Source organism: Ovis aries, chromosome 3, assembly GCF_016772045.2.
Source record: "Ovis aries strain OAR_USU_Benz2616 breed Rambouillet chromosome 3, ARS-UI_Ramb_v3.0, whole genome shotgun sequence".
Lineage (NCBI taxonomy): Eukaryota > Metazoa > Chordata > Mammalia > Artiodactyla > Bovidae > Ovis > Ovis aries.
Window position 1 is genome coordinate 169,666,698 of NC_056056.1, and position 19,737 is coordinate 169,686,434.

A 19,737-nucleotide genomic window follows, 5' to 3' on the forward strand; every position below is an offset into this window, starting at 1 on the left:
CATAAATAAGAGGTATTGTTTGGATTTCTTTTCCTAATGTTACAGTCACCAAGAAGCAAACTTCAAAAATTTTACCTTCTTGCTCAAAGTATCAAAGGATCACATCAAAGTTGTGATCCTCAGTCACATATTTCTACGAGGATTTACTATCTGACTTAATCTGAATTCTCTAAAATGAAAGGACCAAGCCTAATGACTAATTTCTTATGAAAGTGCTAAGTGAGATACAAGTTTTATTCTCCACTTAATCCTAAGCCTAGAACAGTATCTGGTGCCAAGTAAAAAATCAAGTATGTCTTGAATAATCAAACAAATACACTCATAGATCCTCCAAACCATTGGACTCCTATGGGTTGAATAAATATTTTAGTGCTAATTTATGTTAAACGAATATTCATAATTAGAGTGTATCACTCCCTGAAATCTGTATCTATTGCTGCATAAAAGCCATTATCATTTTCAGAGTATTTTGGTGAAGATCTTTTATTCCAAAATTTCAGACCTATCACTTTTTACCAAAGCAAACAGTATGAATATCTAGAACTTTTAAACTATGCTAATTTAAGGAAAATAAGCACAAGGTGTGAGATACCAGTAGAGAAATGACATTGTAACAATGTCTTGAAGAGGATTTTTTTTCTTTCATTCATTTACTTTCTTTCAGCAGATTCAAAGAAGCCAGCTACATTAACTGTATTGTATTAGGCACAAAGAATATATACAAGGTCACAAATCTTTCCTTTAAAATTTCATGGATGATTACAAGAGACATATATGAAAGGAGAAAAATTAAAGTACAACAGAGACATCTTATCAGGGATGTGGAGGTGCTTATCTTCAAGGACAGTAAGGAGGTGGGCTGCTGAGGCAATCACGCTGAGGGAAAAAAGGAGAGGGAACCTCAAATATAGATTAGTGATAATGGCAGCCATAGAGAGAACTAGAGAGTAAATGTAGTCGAGAAGAATAGAAGAACTCTGACCGCAGATCTGAGACAGAGGAAGAAACTTAGTACACTAGGCAGTAAAAAGATCTATATGCAGTTTCTAACAGGAGTCTACTTATGAAATAGGTTATTACATAGCTATTAAAGATATTTAAAATAAACTTGTAGAAAACTAGGATCATTAAGGGGAAAGGTCAGAATGTAAATCAAATATGTTAAACAAATGCAAACATTCAAAACAGGACTAACACCACTATACTCACTGTTATGGTCTGAAATGCATCCCCTCAAAATAGGCACCCTGGAGTTCTAACTCCAAATACCTCAGGAATAACTGTATTTGGAGACAGGCCTTTTAAAAACTTAATTATGGTCGAAATGAGTTCATAGGGGTGGGCCCTAGTCGAATATGACAGGTGTGATAAGAAGAGATTAAAAAACGGACACACACACAGGAAAGATGTGAGGAGACAACCATCTAGAAGGCAAGAAGAGAGGTCTCTGAGCAAACAACCATGCCAACACTTCAACCTAGAATTCCAGCCTCTAGAACTATGAGGAAATGCATTTCTGTCATTTAAACCCCTCAGTCTGTAGTGTTTTACTATGGCAGTGTTAGCAAACTGATACTTTTTATTAGCAGAAGTTCTCTCTAAATTGTAAGCTCACCGGCATATTTCTTTTTTTTTTTGGGGGGGGGGGTTCTTTATATATAATATATAATGAATGCATGTTATATTTATAATTATAAAGAAAAGATTATATATTTTTGAAGTTGGAGCACTTAACAGAAAGATAAAATGTGAGAACTGCAAATGAATCCCTCCCTGTACATAGGGATTCAATGTTATGTTCTTTATTTCTATATATGTGAAATTTTCCATAATAAAAAGTTAAAAGTAGTTAAACATAACCAACCAGTTTGACTCCTAAATATTAGGGGGCTAAGATTCAAATTGCTGTGAAGGAATTTTATATTTTTATCAGAAGAAAATGTATAGATTATAGAATATTTTAATTCCCCTGGTGCACATTAACAAAACTGATAAAAATAAATGTAGATTAGAAGTCAGAAATCTTGGAAACTATAGGCTTTACTCTGAAGAAAAATTACTAGTTCAATGAATGAGACATTATTTAAGGAAAACAATGGGGGGTGTTGGAAACAAAGGGATTATCCAATTACAGATAAATGATTGCAAACAACTAGAGGGCAATGAAATACAATTTGGGGGTGAGGATGGGACGGGGTGGGAAGAATTTTGATTTAGAAAACCTATACTTGAGTTTCAGCTGTGCCACTTTATTCTTTATGAGGTGCTGAGCAAATGCCTTAACCTATCTTAATTTTCACAGTTTCTGTCAAGAAGGTAGAAGAGAAAACACATTTGAAACATACAAAAAGACCATTGAAAAGCATGAAGATGGTGAGGATTAGATCCTAAACAATTGGTACAAATGAGGATTGAAATAAAATAGCTTGATATTTTTTTTTTCAAAGTAATTTCCAGGATATCTTCTTTTTTCACAAAAAAGGCATGAGCATCAGAAATTCCCTTTGAAACTAAAAACCTATATTAAGTGAATAATAAACAAATGGGCTAAGTAGGCCATTTGGAGTTCTACTTAAAAATTAACCCACTTAAAATTAACATAACCCATTTCATTTAAACACCTTTTTTCAACTCTGATTTTCAACTGAAATAATGAAAAAGGTACCACATAAACAATGGCAAATTTTTGTTTGAAGAATCAGATGAATTGAGACAATAGCAAAGAACATAAATGTACAGTCTAAAGTAGCTTACAAATAAAAATTCATGTAATTCAATGTTTCTAACTAAAGACAAATGCTAAAAGTTGTCCAAGGTATACATCTAGGTATCAAAACCCATCCTCCCAAATTCTCTACAGTTAAATGGGTAACTTTATCATTCATTTTTTAATGAAATATAGCTTTATATAAATGAAATATAAATGCATTTTACTAAAGAAAAAACATTGATCTTATTCTACAAATAATCTAACTTTCATTCATTCCTTCATTGAACAACAGCTGCTAAGAACAAAAATGAGTCAAACCACAGGAATAAAATTAAGCATGAATACTACACAGTTCTTGATATGAAGGATGCTACAAGCTAGTAAGGAAAAAGAACACAGAAACAAATAAGAAGTATGTAAAAATGCTATACTAGAGGTATGTACAAAACGCAATGATTATAAGGGTAAAGAACAACAGACTTCTGTTTTTCTTTTTTCACATTTATAAAACTCAAAAACTTAGAATGAAAAAAAAAAATCTTCATGAGTAATGAACAAATAAAAACAAAATAGGAAATGCTCTTACTTGGAAAATCCTTCCCATCTGGATAGTAATACTCTGTGAACTCTATATAGACAGCTGACATTTCTTGTGGAAGATACAGGGATTTTTTATTGCAAGAAATCATACTTTTAGGGGAAGATCGACATTGTTCTGCTGTAGAGACCTAAAAAAGAAATTAAGTTTATTGAAGTAACACTAAACAAAGCCCTTTCCACCAAAGATTTATGCAACACAAACATCACTTCAAACTCTTAAAACTATTTCCAGTAATTAACTGCCACTGTAATCTTTATTATATATTTAATTTCACATTAAACTCTTTTAAAATAATACAAAACAACTTATAAAACCATAACCTCTTTGGATTCTCATCAATTACAAACTCAATTCTGTTCAAATTTCTTCGCAAATTTACTACTCTGAGGCTTACAACAACAAAATATTTCTGTAAGACAGTATAAATATATAAATGGCAGAGTCAGGACAAGATTCAAGTTTTAAAGACTAGACTACTTCCCAACTACGTACTTCATAATTATTCTCTACTATAATTCATTATTATGAAAAATAATATAACTATATAAAGACCTTTAGTTTAGAATAATAAAAAATTATGGAGATGGACAGTGGTGATAATCACACAATAATGGGAATATACTTAATGTCAATGAACTGTACACTTAAAAATGGCTAAAATGATAAATGTTATATATATTTTACCATAATAAAAATTTAAAAATAACAGTACAACTATGAATGCTCTTGTCAAACCGTCTGAGCTTTCTTCCAAAAAAACTATTAGTTTTAAGATTCACGTTACCCATCTTTCGCTCTCCACAAAACAGCTAATTACATCAAAAGCATGTATACAAATCTCTCCAAAGTTCAACAGATAGCATCTTATCAATTTCATTTATTTATGCTTGCTTAGCAGACCCAGGGATGTACCTCAAAGTCATTTTTTTTTGTTCATTCAACAAACTTGTATATTTCTCACACAAAGTAGATACTCTTCACTGGTTTGTTTCCTTTTTATAAATTGCTAATCAAACCTTCTGAGTATCTGTACAGTCTTCTTAAATTTAAGTCAGTCCCTTATACTATCTAATAAGTTTTTCTAAGTACTCATGGAAAAAAATTCTTTTCAACTCTAGAGTGTCAAGTTATTTTAGTAGATAATAGTTTTTTCCTTTTTCTTCTAACAGTTAAAAAGTTTTTCAAATTGGGATGAACATACTATCTTATTTTCTTCCAGTTACTTTTGCTCTGTTTTGGTTCTCTGTATATGTGGGATTTCTTTATTGTTTCATCCTTAATTATACTGGATTATGGATGATCCTCCTTCCCCATTTCCATATGAACTTATTCAAATATAATGCATTACATATAGAATACTAAGAAAGAAACAATTGCACAATAAGAATATAACTCTTACATCAACGCATCTCCGACATCATTGATATCTGAGGACAGATAATTCTTTGCTGTGGGGGCTGTAGAATGTTCAGCAGCATCACTATCTCTACCCACTAGACACCAGCAGCAACCCCCTCCAGATGTGACAACCACCCCCCAGCTGTGACAACTGTCCTTAAACATCATCAAGTATCCCCTGCAGGGCAAAACTGGCCCCAGTCAAAAATTACTAAGTAAAATGAAAACTTTTCAGATAAAACCAAGTTTCAAAGACATAGACTTATCAAAATATACCAGAATAATTCATAAATAATAATTTATACTTGAAATTCTTTATTAAAACAAAAAAAGGGTCATGTCCCTATTGTATTGGTCTCAATGATTGGGATGTCAGACCATGTTGTATAATTATAGCCTGAATAAGACTGTTAGTATAAATGGGACAGAGTTCTTAGCTAAAAAGTATTATTCACAGGATAACCAATACTTAGTTTGATTAAGCAAAAACTGTATTTTAGTTTCCTCCATGAAGACCTTTGTGTAATATGGAATATGGCCTCCAAAGAGAGGTCTGTCTGGTCTTTGTTCCTGCTCTTAGGAGCTAATTCTAAACTCTTGGAATTTCCTATTCGTGGAAGACCTCTGAGCCCACAACTGATAGTACATGCTTTACAAAATGACTCAGAATGGGACTGACCACACTTGATAGTCTTAGTGGTATTTAGAGGGTGAAGGCTTGTGTCATCTGGAATCAAGTCCACCCACAGAGACTGAATTCAACTACATGCGCAATATTTCATGCATATTATTAAATGTTCATCCTGGGAGGCAAGGAAGTTCTAAACTTGGAGCCCTCTCAAACTTCACTCTAGGCTCTCTTCCTATTGTCTAATTTATATCCCTCCCCTGTAATAAATGAGACACTGAGCATAACTGATTTGAGTGTGTTCTGTGAGTTTTTCTAGTGAATTCTCAAAGCCGTGGCCCATTCAGGGAAATCCAAAAACCTATGGTTGGAGTCAGAAGTCTTGTGCAGACTTAGCAGTATGGCAAACTGAGCACTTAACCTCACATTCTGCCTAATTCTGGGTAGCCATGCAAATAAAAATCAATGAACTGGTATTTCTACTCTAATTTAGTCATTTCACAAAGCTGGTCAAGATATTTATAAACAAAATGGTGGCACAGTTTATAAGAGCTGCTTGCAGGAGATACTAAAGGTGTTTATCAGAAGATTTAATTTAAAAAATAAAACATACCTGGTATATATTGAAATCAGCGAGTCTAACCACAACAGAACTAGACATTAACTTCACTTTGGATTGTTGAGATAACGCTGAAGGCTTTTTAGAAGCCCCTTTCAGAGCTGAATCTTTCTCTGTGGGAAACAAAAATTCCTTTCAATTTAGAGTAAAATTATTTTTAACAGTCACTCTTCTATTGTTAATCAGCTACTAGAAATATAGATAAACCCTAATTTCTCAAACAAGATAACATATGTGGAAACACTTTATATATAAACTGATACAAGAATATAAGTTGTTATGATCATTACTTTCTTATTTGTGATGACTGTTCTTTAAATGGGAATCATACTTATATCACACTTAAGAAACTCTCATACAATAACTTTTAGTAGAACTGTTAAAAAGAGAAATCTACCTGTCATTTAGGAGTCTGTAATATTCTACAGGGGTATTACTTCTATTAGTTATATTAATTTATAAAGTACTTTTATTTATAATCCTATGATCTGAATGAGGTACAGATATTCTAGACATTAATTAAACACAATACTTATTTACAGAAAATACCATATGGTGAACATACACACACATTCACACATATACACACCCACAATTAATATTAGGGGAATGACATAATGTTGTTATAGGTAAAATACCTGTTTGTGTGTGCTGGGGAGAGGCATGTGTTGGGGATTTAGGAGGTGAACCTACATTATGATCCTTTACAGCCTGTTTAAGCATTTCAACGTTGCACTCAAATTCATGTAACAACTCGTTGGCCCATCCATTTTTTGTTTTGGTTGCATCACTAAAATACATCCAATGATTACAACTATCTCCTGTAAAATGAATAACAAGTATTTCACTGAAAAATACACTTTTCACATATTCCATTATAGCAAAGCTTCTGATGCTCAAGCTGAAACTCCACTTCCTGGAAAAGACCCTGATGCTTGGAAAGATTGAAGTTGGGAGGAGAAGGGGATGACAGAGGATGAGATGGTTGGATGGCATCACCAACTTGATGGACTTGAGTCTGAGCAAGCCCTGGGAGTTGGTGATAGACAGGGAGCCTGGTGTGCTGCAGTCCATGGGGTCACAAAGAGTCTGAGCAACTGAACTGAACTGAACTCAAAGTTTCTAGTAATATATTTATTTTCTCAAGGGATTCTTTAATCTTTCAATAAATTTGAAGTTTTCACCGACTACAGACATTAATCTTCCTATAAAATATTAATAAAATATTTAGAATTGAGAGAGAGTATTAAAAGAAAATAACCTGGGAGGATTTGTATCTAGAACCCAGGCTTAGCAGACCATCACTCAAAGTTTCAATAAGAAGCAGCACTGGCAGTCAACCTCCACTGAATGCTCACCCACCTGGCATAACCCCATTAGATAGAATCCTGGAAAATACCATAGAGAAAAAAAGATTCTTCATCAAAGACGTGTTGTAAAGTAACTGCTGATATACTGATATATATATATACATATATATATATATATATATATATATATCTATCTTTGGAGGAAAAATTTAAAATCAGGATTATTAGGTTTTTCTGTAGCAATTAAGAGAAGTAATATCTATGTAAAAGGGTTAAGAAAATAAAATCTACTTTATGACTACAAGTTTTACCTTGCAAATAGGAAAGATTTCTATAGTAAAAATTATATTCAATATATGTAAGTAACCAATGAATCAGGAGGACAGACAAAGCAACACAAAGTCCTTCAAACAAAACTCTAAATAGCACAACCTTTAAATTCTATCAGGTACTGACACAGAAATGAACAATATTGGAAAATTGAAATTTGTGAAGAGGAAAATTTGATCATATTTTAAAAGTCCTAGAAAATTCTTTATAGCTATCTGTTTTTCCTTATTTGTATGAATTAAAAAATAAAAAGTCACATATCACCAAAATGTAAAAATGGATAAAAGGTCAAATTACTTAATTTGGCCATAAACATACATATTTTAGTTTTCATTATTTGGGGAGGGGGAGTACCTATCAATATTTTATTAAAGAATCTGTTAAATCGTACCTATTGATGAAATTTAGAAAGTACAGAAAAGTTTCAAAAAAGGTACCTGGAATCCTAAACTTAACTAAAATCACTGTTACCCTTTTGCTTTACTTTATTTTTGAATATACATAATTTAAAATGCAAAACATATTAATAACTTTCTTTTGTCACAGCTAACAAAATAGTACAAATGTAGACTTCTATATTCTAATCTTTCTCAATTTCTAACAATTATACTTGCTAATAATCTACATAAACCTCAACATAAGCTACATGAATATTTTCTATGGCAATTATATTTTCTTCATATGATACTGGCCAGGGGAAAAAATATCAAGTGTCTTGATCTGTTTCCTCCTTAAAAAAATTAAATAAAAACAAATGCAATAGATTGGCTATATAATTTAAAAGCAAGATTTCCATAATTTAAAGAAACTATTATACAAACCTGCTTTGTGATAAGGATAATAATCTATAGTTAGCTGTGTAAAAGACAGCTGCATAGCCCCTCCAGTGATACGTCTGTTTGACTCTGGGGAAACAAAAAAAATGAAATTGAAAGAGAGAGAGAAAGAAGGATTAAGCAAATATCAGAAACATTTCACTTACCACATTGGCAGTCCAAGCAGTGACAACTGTCTCTGTTACCAAGGTTAATACAATAAGGATTTTAAGAAATGCATTCAATCAGTAAATATTTATTGAGCCCTTACCATATGCAAGTACTAAGCTAAAAGGTAAGGATACAAGAATAGCAGAACTTTTATATTTACAACCCTAACCAGATGCCAAGCACTGTTTTAAAAATTTTAAGTGTACTTATTTGTTCTTCATGATGAACCTATAAAACAGGTAACATTAATCTGTTTACTTAACAAAATTAAATAGGTCAAGGTTGTACAACCAGTAAGTATAGAGCTGGTTTTGAAACCAGGAAATCTTAACCACTACACTACACCATCTTGCCTCCTATTGAAGAAGCAATTGAATCTACTAGTTTAGGTGAGGAGAAGGCAATGGCACCCCACTCCAGTACTCTTGCCTAGAAAATCCCATGGACGGAGGAGCATGGTAGGCTGCAGTCCATGGGATCGCGAAGAGTCGGACACGACTGAGCGACTTCACTTTCCCCTTTCACTTTCATGCACTGGAGAAGGAAATGGCAACCCACTCCAGTGTTCCTGCCTGGAGAATCCCAGGGACAGGGGAGCCTGGTGGGCTGCCGTCTATGGGGTTGCACAGAGTCGGACACGACTGAAGTGACATAGCAGCAGCAGCAGCAGTTTAGATGAATTATCTAAAGTCACATAGCTACATTAAGATTGGAAGTATCTAAAACTGTTTCTATTTTGTTATGTCTGTTCATATATTTTGTGTTTTAGATTCCACATATACATGAGTTATAGATAGGGTAAGGGAGAACTGCATAAAGGCAGTCAAAAGGTATAAACTTTCATAGTTATCAGATAAGTAAGTACTAGAAATATAATGTACAACATGATACATATAATTAACACTGTTGTATGTTATATATGAAAGTTGTTAAGAAAATAAATCCTAGGAATTCTCATCACAAGGAAAAATTTTTTTAATTTCTTTAATTTTGTGTCTATATGAGATGATGGATGGGCACTACATTTACTATGATAGTCATTTCATAACATATGTAAGTCAAATCAATATGTTGTATGCCTTAAATTTATACAGTGTTATATGACAATTATATCTTGATAAAACTAGAAGGAAAAAAATTAAAAGGTTAAAAAAAATCCAAAGGTAAACAGTCAGTATAACTCCAACATAAAAATCAAATATTAAAACAGCCCGGACAGTATTTCCCTAGTGGTGTAGTAGATAAGAATCTGTCTGCCAATGCAGGGGATGAGGGTTCGATCCCTGGTCCAGGAAGATTTCACATGCTGTGGAGCAGCTAAGGCCATGCATCACAATTACTGAGCCTATGCTCTAGAGCCCATGAGCCACAACTACCAAACTCACAGGCTCCAACTTCTGAAATCCAAGAGAGGCCACAGCAATGAGAAGTCTGGGTACCACAATGGAGACCCAGCACAGGCTAAAATAAAAATAATAAAAAACCCAGCATGGACTAAACAAACACAAATTACTATAAAGCTATGTACATACTCTCTATATTAATTTATCGCACCTGGCAGAATTTCTAGTATAGAACTACAATCTCATATTTAAAACACCTAGAGCCAAACTGCTTCAGGTTCTTAGTAAAGTAATATGGTATGTATGTGAGGGTGTATGTGTGTGTTTGTACATACACACAACACTGCCAGCAGGTTTTGAGGCAGCACAAAGTAATGCGTGCTAAGTTGCTTCAGTCATGTCCTACTCTTTGCGACCCTATAGACCATAGCCTGCCAGGCTCCTCTATCTATGGATTCTCCAGGCAAGAATACCGGAGTGGGTTGCGATGTCCTCCTCCAGGGGATCTTCCCAACCTAGGAATTTAATCCGTGCCTCTTAATGTCTCCTGCACTGGCAGGAGGGTTCTTTTACCACTAGCACCACCTCAAAAGTCTACACAGAGTAACGAAAGACAGTAATTCTTCAGCAAAACTCAAGTATTTATACTAAGTAGGTAAAATAAAGATGATAAATAGCAACATGCTCATTAGATAAACTTGTGCCAGAAAATAAACTCTTTACAAACTTATGAAAAAGAATTTCAGGCCCTTCTGGATTTTAGAATAGCAGAGAACTGATTATAGATCTATAGTGTGAGGAAGCTATTTTGGCAGAGGGGTTTTCTCCTTAAATAACATCTTTTATTCTATAAGGGACCAACCTAGACAGCTTATTAAAAAGCAGAGACATTACTTTGCCAACAAAGGTCCGTGAAGTCAAAGCTATGGTTTTTCCAGTGGTCATGTATAGATGAGAGAGCTGGACTATAAAGAAAACTGAGTGCTGAAGAATTGATGCTTTTGAACTCTTGAGAGTCCCCTGGATTGCAAGGAGATACAACCAGTCCATCCTAAAGGAAATCAGTCCTGAATATTTATTGGAAGGACTGATGCTGAAGCTGAAACTCCAATACTTTGGCCACCTGATGGGGAGAATTGACTCATTTGAAAAGACCCTGATGCTGGGAAAGACTGAAGGCAGGAAGAGAAGGGGATGACAGAGGATGAGACAGTTGGATGGCATCACCGACTCAATGGACATGAGTTTGAGTGGAGCTGGTGATGGATAGGGAGGCCTGGGATGCTGCAGTCCATGGGGTCGCAAAGAGTTGGATACAACTCAGCGACTGAACTGAACTGAACTGAACTGATAAGGGAATATAGAATGAGGAATGTAAAAGAGCTTAGAAAACACTTTTCTCTGTTTTTTGTCTTATCACTTAACCTTGACCCTTCATTTTGATATTTTGGTTTGTTTTAACTATTTTTAATTTGCCTTTCAAATCAGTAAAGCAGAAGGTGCCACCTATAATCCGAATGATACAAAGGTAGACAAACAAAAGACAACAAATCTCTCCAAACTTCAAATCTTCTTTAACCTTTTCTGCTCCACCTTTTTATCTGGCAGCTGATATCTGGTTGCCTGAGAAGGCAGGATAACATCTATGACTAAGTGTCAGGGGTTGGTCTCAATATTCATTCTCACGGTTATAAAAATCCAGAGCAACAACTTTCATAGACATAGTTTTTGATTCAGGTCTGAGGCCCACAGGTTAGATACCTCCATTTAAAAGAGTTTCAGCTTGGACTTCCCAGGTGGCAGAGCAGACAAGAATCCACCTGCAATGCAGAGGACACAGGTTCGATCCCTGGTCTGGGGAGACTCCATGCGCTGTGAAGCAACTAAGTCCATGTGCCACAATTACTGAGCGTTCTAGAGCCTACAAGTTGCAACTACTGAAGCCGAGTGCCACAGCTACTGAAGCTTGTGCCCTCTAGGGCCCAGGAACTGCAACTACTGAGCCCATGTGCTGCAACTGTTGAAGCCCGTGCACCTAGAGTCTGCGCTCCACAAGAGAAGCCACTAAAACGAGAAGCTCATGCACAGTAACGAAGAGTAACCCCCGCCTGCTGCAACTAGAAAAAGCCCACACAAAGTACTGAAGACTCAACACAGCAAAAAATAAAATAAATAAAAATTTAACAAATCATAAATAAAAGATTCTTAGCTTGATTCTCGTACTCATCAAGGTTTGAGAACCAATGTCTTAGAAGTAGGACATTGAAACCTTCTAACAATTATGGGCCAGGGATGCTCTGAAGGATATACAGAAATGCCTAACACCTAGAATACAGAAACACAGATTGCAAAGTGACCAAGGGCAGCTCCCTGTTAACCCATTACCTGTGTCCATTAAATAAGGAAAAATAAGAGAAGCTAAAGCTAAAAGAAAACAATTTCCTAACTGGAATTTGGCTTCCTGACCAAATTTAGGGAAGATCTGGAGTAAGGAGACAAAAAAATCTAAACAGTCACATAGTTGTGTTTATATGCACAGTTCAGTATGCACAAGGGGGCAGAAAATAGTAGATAAACCATCATGCTGAAAATACACATGTATCACTTCTCAGCCTTTGGGCTAAAATCAAGTGAAAATCTATGTGCAAATAACTATGACTTGAGTATGGACTAAAATTTAATTTATGAACAATTTCAAAATTATGAGAAAGCTAATTCAAAGGCAAGTCTAGTTTTTCATTATCTTCTAAGGCTGTCAGTCTTCAAAAAAAAAAAAAACTGATTTTACCATTAGCATTGACAGCTAACAATTAATTATGTTGAGACACTAAATAGCAAAGCAAAATAAAATTTTATACCAGTATATAATCCTTAAAATTATACCTTTCATCTATGTATCTCAATGAATGATAAAATTATGACCAGTTATTTTAAGAGTACAGACTACTCATTACATATGAAAAACAATCAAGATGTGCATTAAATTTTAGAGAAAACCAAAATAGTTTCAAATAGCAGTTTTTATTACCTTTTTCTTTAGCATGAATATCATCACATATGTGTAGATCTAGATGAGAAATCACTAAGTGATGGGAGGTTTCTTTAACATCAAAGTCACTGAACAGTTTCACAATTGCGTCATTTAGATCAGGAGCATTTGAAGTCTGTGGTGTCTTCGCATGCTGGGTAGATGGGGCTACCGCAGAGCTCTAAAAGATTTAAAGCTGCCTTGTCACTGGAAGTTAAATATCTGTCATTCCCCACTCAAGAAATCTTAAATATTTTTAATAATAAAGTCATAAAAAATAAGCAAATACATTTTATTTTGCATTAGTAACTAAGTTTCCCTAAAATATTTTCTAAATTATATAGGAATAAAACTAAAACCTAAAAACTAGAGAACCATAAACAATCTGAATATGAACCTAATATGTTTTAATAAATATCTGAATAGCTATATTTATAGCCCTTCCTGTTTGAGAAAATATATTTATTAACTATTAAAGGCAGATTATTTAAATATTATTAGTTCTATATATTAAAAATGAAAAAAATGTGAGCCCTGTGTACATTAGCTACATACACTATTATATGCCCTGAAGAAACAAATAGTTACTCTGTAAAACCACTTGTAATATTATTTAGTACCACAGGTGCTCTTAAGAGGTGTGGTATGTCTTCTGAACTTGAAGAAGCCAGAAAACAGCAGAGGTTTATAACAGTTTGTGAGTTCACATTCTCCCCGAAGAGAGAAAACATAGTATACTGTTGAACTATAAAGATATTTGTGAACGTTCAATAGCTTAAAATAATTCTATATATATAACTATACTATGAGATGATCTGTATATCTGTTAACCATAAAACTATACATGAAGCTTTGGTAACAATTAAAAGAAGACAATATTTGTTATTTAAAATATTTTTAAACTTTCTAAGAACAATTTGTTAATAAAAGTATAGTTATTTACAGAAAATTAAAGTACTATATACACAGCTTATATACAATACATACCTTCTTCATAGTAAGAACTATAATCATACTGTAAAAAGAATTTCAAAGTGTACTCAGTAAATGAAAATCTCGATGAAAATGACTGGGGCCACATTATTTAAAGGAAAACAAAGATGAAATAGTTGTGAAGCCTTAAATTCTAGGGATTCAAGTAAGCTTTTTTACTAATTATTAAACTGATTTTCATCAGAAAAATCGCTTTTTCTTATGTTTTCCCCCGCCCACCTTTAAAGCTTTACAGACTATTTATGTCTATGATGGTAATATTTTGAAAGAAAACACTCTCCTGTATTGCTTTAATTATGTTTCCTGTCTTTCATCAAGATAAATACTGATATAAATAAAAACATAAGCATTAATCTCCCTACAAACTCTTTTCTTCGAACTAAGGTACATTCAGGCTTTTGGATGCTATTTGTAGGGGGGGAAGTGGGCCACTATAAACTCTTACCTCATGAAAAATCTTTAAAAAATTCTTAATGTTCAAGTTCGCAAAGCTCTCAAGTTCTAAGCTGAGCAAAGGAACACAACTACTTCACTCTCTAATGCACACTCTTGGCACCTCAAATGACACCCAAAATAGTGATGTGACAACTACCATCGAAGAAAGAGACTCCACAGCAATGTCAACGCTACGTGTGACTACTAAAAATATTAAGGAGCGACCAAAAAAGACTAAGTACTAATGCCATGGAAGAAAACTATAGCCATTTGCTACTACATCCTTTCTAAACTATGAAATAATGCAGATGCTTAGGCAAAAAAAAAAAAAAAAAATCTGTACGGAAATACCTCAAAATGCTAACACTGGTTTTGTTATGGTAGTAGCATTATAGAATTTTGTCCTTGTTTCTCATTTCCTAACCTGTATCTCTATATAGCTTCCTAATCTATATTCTATTTTATATAATGACATCTATCTACATATTGCATAAATAAGCTATAGTAACAACACTTTGTCTATTGATGTTGTCTAACATCAACACTTTGTCTATTGATCTTTCATTTCAATTATCATCTCTATTAATGACATCCTAAATTATAATACACAAATCGTTATTGCAAGCTTTAACACGCTAGTGTTATGGTGGTAATACTGCAAAATATTACCTCCTGTACTTCCTCAGTTATTTTTTTCCACTCCAAAATGGAACTCATTATTACCTTTTCTTAGCCTTATGTTCCCTAATCAAACCTGCTTCCTTCTGTACTTATTCTTCTGGTTAATGGAATTACTCATTATTCAAGAAGTTTTCAATTTTTCTCTCTTCTCTATCCTCAACTGATAAAACACTCAAATATCTTTCCCCAATTTGGCTTGTTTTTTCTTCTTTCAAACCATTACTAGAGATCCAAGTCTACCCCTTCCCTAGAGTGGCAGCTTTCCTACTCTTCAATCTACCCTCTTATAATATCACCATGTCATAGTTAACTTTTGTTTCCTATTTAAAAACTTCCATTGACTTCTATATGCCCATGGGAAAAGTAAACATATAATGCCCATCATGTCTAGTGACCACTTCTGCTTAAACTCAGGCTACTTCCCTAGGAAAACCCTATTCTATGCTATGATCTAGTACTCAGTTCATCAAACTTTTAAAAATAGATTCCCACACAGAATTATATATGAAGACATCTTATTGGATAAATATTAATTATTTGGTAGAATGAAACAGGATTCACCATCAATTCTGTTTTTATAGCTTAAAGCTCTGGGAAACTTTGTTCACATCAATAGGTAGGCTGGAATGAAATCAACTTTATTTTAGCAAAGCAACATGATCCTTTGAACTCTTTCAAGTTACATGCCAGGATTCACATAGTGATCTACTGTAAAAAAAAAATTATTTTTAATAGTCTAGCAGCAGACATTTATTAAATCTTCCTTCAAACATGTTGAAAGCAAAGAAGTGGAAATCACCTAATGTGTTAGTTTGTCACTGGTCATTCACATCCTACATGGACAGCAATATTTCAAATTGCCTGTCATTTCCCATAGACTTTTGGGTCAAAACCCTCCTGTCCGCCTCACCATGCACCCCTGACAAATCTATCAAGTGAGAACCACGATGAGTAAGAAGAATGCTTTTCATTTGTAAAGTAGGATACTAGGATAGGCGTAATTATGGAACTGGAGAACCAGACTGACATCTTAACACAAGAAAGAGTATACATCAAAATGGAAGATGTGAAACAATTTTCTTAAAACGGGAAGCTGTCACATTCACAAGGCATGTGTATGTCACTCCCAAAAGTTATGCTCTAGTAACACTAAACCCCTTATCTTTATCAGATAATACCATGCTCTCTATCACCATTCCTACTTATGTAGGTTCTATTTCCTCATTTGAAATATCCATTTTCTCACCTGTAAACTCCTACTCATTTTTCAGACTTAACTTCATTATCCTCTTTGTGAAACCTTTCCAAAGTCCATCCACAGGCAGTTGATTAAAACTTCTGTATCCTTCAATAATCTCCTCATCCCTCTTTTTTTTTGGCTGCTCTGAGTCTTCATTGCTGTGTGCAGGCTTTCTCTAGTTGCAGTGAGCAGGGAGCTACTCACTATTGTGGTGTGTGAGCTTCTCATTGCAGTGGCTTCTCCTGTTGCAGAGCACAGGCTCTAGGCATGTAGGCTGCACTAGTTAGGCTCACACGCTCCAGAGCACAGGCTCAGTAGTTGTGGTGCACGTGCTCAGCTGCTCCATTGAATGTGGAATCTTCCCAGTTGTTCTTGTTGTTCAGTTGCTCAGTTGTGTCTGACTCTAAAGACTGAAATCCCACAGGCTCCTCCATCCATAGGATTTACCAGGCAAGAATACTAGAGTGAGCTGCCATTTCCTCCTGGACCAGGGATCAAACCCACATCTACTGCACTGGCAGGCAAATTCTTATCCACTGTACCACCAGGGAAGTCCCTCATCCCCATTTCTAATTCTGCACTCTAGCATTTATGTTGGACTGCAATGATCTGTTTTACATTTGATTCCCCATTACATTCTGAGCTCCTTGAGGGCAGGTTAAGACAATATTTATTGTCACATCAGCAGCATCTAGCCCTGCACCTGATGACAAAGCAGGCAGGCAGTAAACAATGACAATTTGACAGGCACAATAAAGCCTTAATTACCACGTGTCAACCAGATCACCAACAAAGTACGCATCTAAGATGTAATTACTCTATTTCCAATGAGATAATTCATAGAAGTATGATTTCACAATATCCATTAGGTTTTTATTGGACAGATATAAAAAGTCAATCGTACTCATAAAATTATCAAAAGACACTACACACTGGGATTTCCAATTTCCCTTCTACAAAAATCTTCATGTTAAATTCTCAGTATTTAGTACTAGGAAAGGTTAGAAAACTTTTTCTTTTTAGGAAAAAAAACTAGTAATGCTTCTGATTTTAAGAAAGTGATCATTAAATAGCTTCCTCATTTTTGTCCCAGCCATCAGACAATTCTAATAGCTTTACGTTCACCTTCAGCAATTCCCTAGGGCTTTTATGTCAATCCTTACATTCTCTCCCTTGACTATAATTACCTAGGATTTTTTTCTTTTGGACTTTATTAACTTTTAACTACTGTATTTTTTTAAATGTCCTGAAAATACGTATTTATAACATCAAAATACTTTTATGTTATCATTAAGTCTAGTGCCAAGCACAGACTTGCAAATAAGATATGTACTATACAGACAGAAATATATTTGATATATAAGAAATTTTTGGACTCAAAGTATTATAGTCTAATTCACATAGAGAAAACAACTAACCATTCTGGTTTTTAAACCACTTACATGTAAAGTGAAGTGTTTTTCCTATTAACATTTAATAGCATACCTGTGTAGGTTCAGGAGCCATACTCTTCCTCTGTTCTGTTGATTTTTCTATTGCTTCACTAAGAGATTTCGCATATTGTACCATAGCCTTCAACTGGGAATCCGTTAAAACCCATAATAAGTCATCCAATATTAGAACTAACTTTGTTGCAATGACATTGCAGTCCTTTAACTGTCAGGGAAAAATTATTCATAAAATTAAGCCAAGTAATAATACTTAGAATGCACTTATATTTTTTAAAAGTTAAAATTTTTTCAATGATTTAAATAAATGCTTCCTTTATCACCAAATATTTGTTGAGTTCGTATAATATGGAAGAAATATTTCCTAGTATTGGAGATACAGTGGTAAAAAAAAGACTGACAGGTTCCTTTACCTTAACAGGCACATGTTACATAGGTATAAGCATTTATATAATTTAATTCTGCATGTATAGCTAAAAACATGTAATTATCAATGTTAATGCAACCCCAACTGACCCCTGAACAATACAGGGGTTAATGCATAAAACTTATAGTTGGCCCTCTGTATCCAAGGTTCCTCCATATCCAGGGTTCCTCTGCATCCTCGGGTCCAACCAACCTGGACCATGCAGTACTGCAGTATATGCTATTGAAAAATATCCACATATAAGTGGACCCATACAGCTCAAAACTGTGTGGTTCAAGGGTCAACTGTAATTCTAGTAGAAAAGGAGGCATTAAAATTAATTAACTAAAATGCTATTTTAACCACATTTCACAATGTTTGTATTAAGTGTCATACTCTGAAAAATTCTTTCAATTGAGCCATGTTTTTTAAAAAGTGATTACCTTCCCACATTAAATTTCATCAAAGTCTATGGTGGATTTTCAAATGCTGGCATCCTTAAGCAGCTATCTTCCATATTTATCTAAATATCCAGTCATATCTTAATAGCCTTCTAAAACTAGTAGTTTTGGTTACTAATAGTGAAGACTTTACTGTTTACCCACTCCTGAGGAATATTCAATAGGAGATATAAAATTATAAAAAAGCTACTATTCAATAAATATTTTGTTAACTGAGAAATCAATTTATCAAAAATAAAAATACTAATATTAATACTAATACTAGTATTAATTAGTATAGTAATTAGTATAGTAATACTAATACTAATATCATCACACCAGATTTCTTCAAATATTGCTTGAGGCACTATATTTCCTTTTATTTTGCACTGTTTTAATAGGCCAATATATCACCTATAAATAATTTAAAATTTTTCATCAATTCCAATAGTTAGCACATGAATCAAAATGCAACTCTGTTAACTTACTCTTCTTTTAAGTGTGACTCTGATTTTTGATTGGTTGGTTATTAATCGAACAGGAGCAAACATAATTTCAAGATGTGAGCTTTGGGTAGCATCTGCCTCTATTCGAATCATCTGCCAATTTATTTCCTTAAAGGTCAAAACCTAAAGGGAAAGCAAGAGATTAGTTTCACAAACACAAAATGGAATAAGAAAAAATGTAGATTTATAAAAACAAAACAAAAAAGTTGTTACAAAAATGTATCTTGTGGGATTTCTCTGGTGGTCCAATTGTAAGAATCCACCTTCTAATTCAGGGCACACGGGTTCAATTCCTAATCGGGGAACTCAGATCCCATGCGCCATGAAGCAACACATGTCACAGAGCAACTAAGCCCCTGGGCCAATTAGAGAAGCCTGTGGGCAGCAACGAGAGAAGACCCTGTATGTCACAACTCGAGAAAAGCACTCATACTGCAGTGAAGACCAAGTGCAGCCAAAAAAGAAAATGCATCTCTTCACAAATTTTCACATGATATTCTAGATCTATTCATTATGCTTTAACTTTTAATTATATACTTTCAAATTCAGTAACACATCTCCATAATTATATTCATCATCTGTAAAGCTGCTGACACTTTTATTTTAAGTAATTTAATTTTAATATAAAACACAAA

General features: G+C 34.1%; 1 protein-coding gene across 5 annotated transcripts in view; it reads right to left on the reverse strand.

The window, feature by feature from the left end:
• Positions 1–19,737, reverse strand: part of BLTP3B (bridge-like lipid transfer protein family member 3B) — an 88,745-nt gene that overhangs the window by 27,100 nt on the left and 41,908 nt on the right. For all 5 annotated transcript variants that reach the window (XM_004006648.4, XM_060414109.1, XM_042247124.1 and 2 more), the window contains 7 exons: positions 19,085–19,225; positions 17,788–17,958; positions 12,954–13,134; positions 8,418–8,501; positions 6,595–6,777; positions 5,951–6,069; positions 3,297–3,438 (listed from right to left, as the gene is read on the reverse strand). In XM_004006648.4, coding sequence (XP_004006697.2) covers positions 3,297–3,438; positions 5,951–6,069; positions 6,595–6,777; positions 8,418–8,501; positions 12,954–13,134; positions 17,788–17,958; positions 19,085–19,225 — 1,021 coding nt within the window. The remainder of the gene's footprint in view (positions 1–3,296; positions 3,439–5,950; positions 6,070–6,594; positions 6,778–8,417; positions 8,502–12,953; positions 13,135–17,787; positions 17,959–19,084; positions 19,226–19,737) is intronic.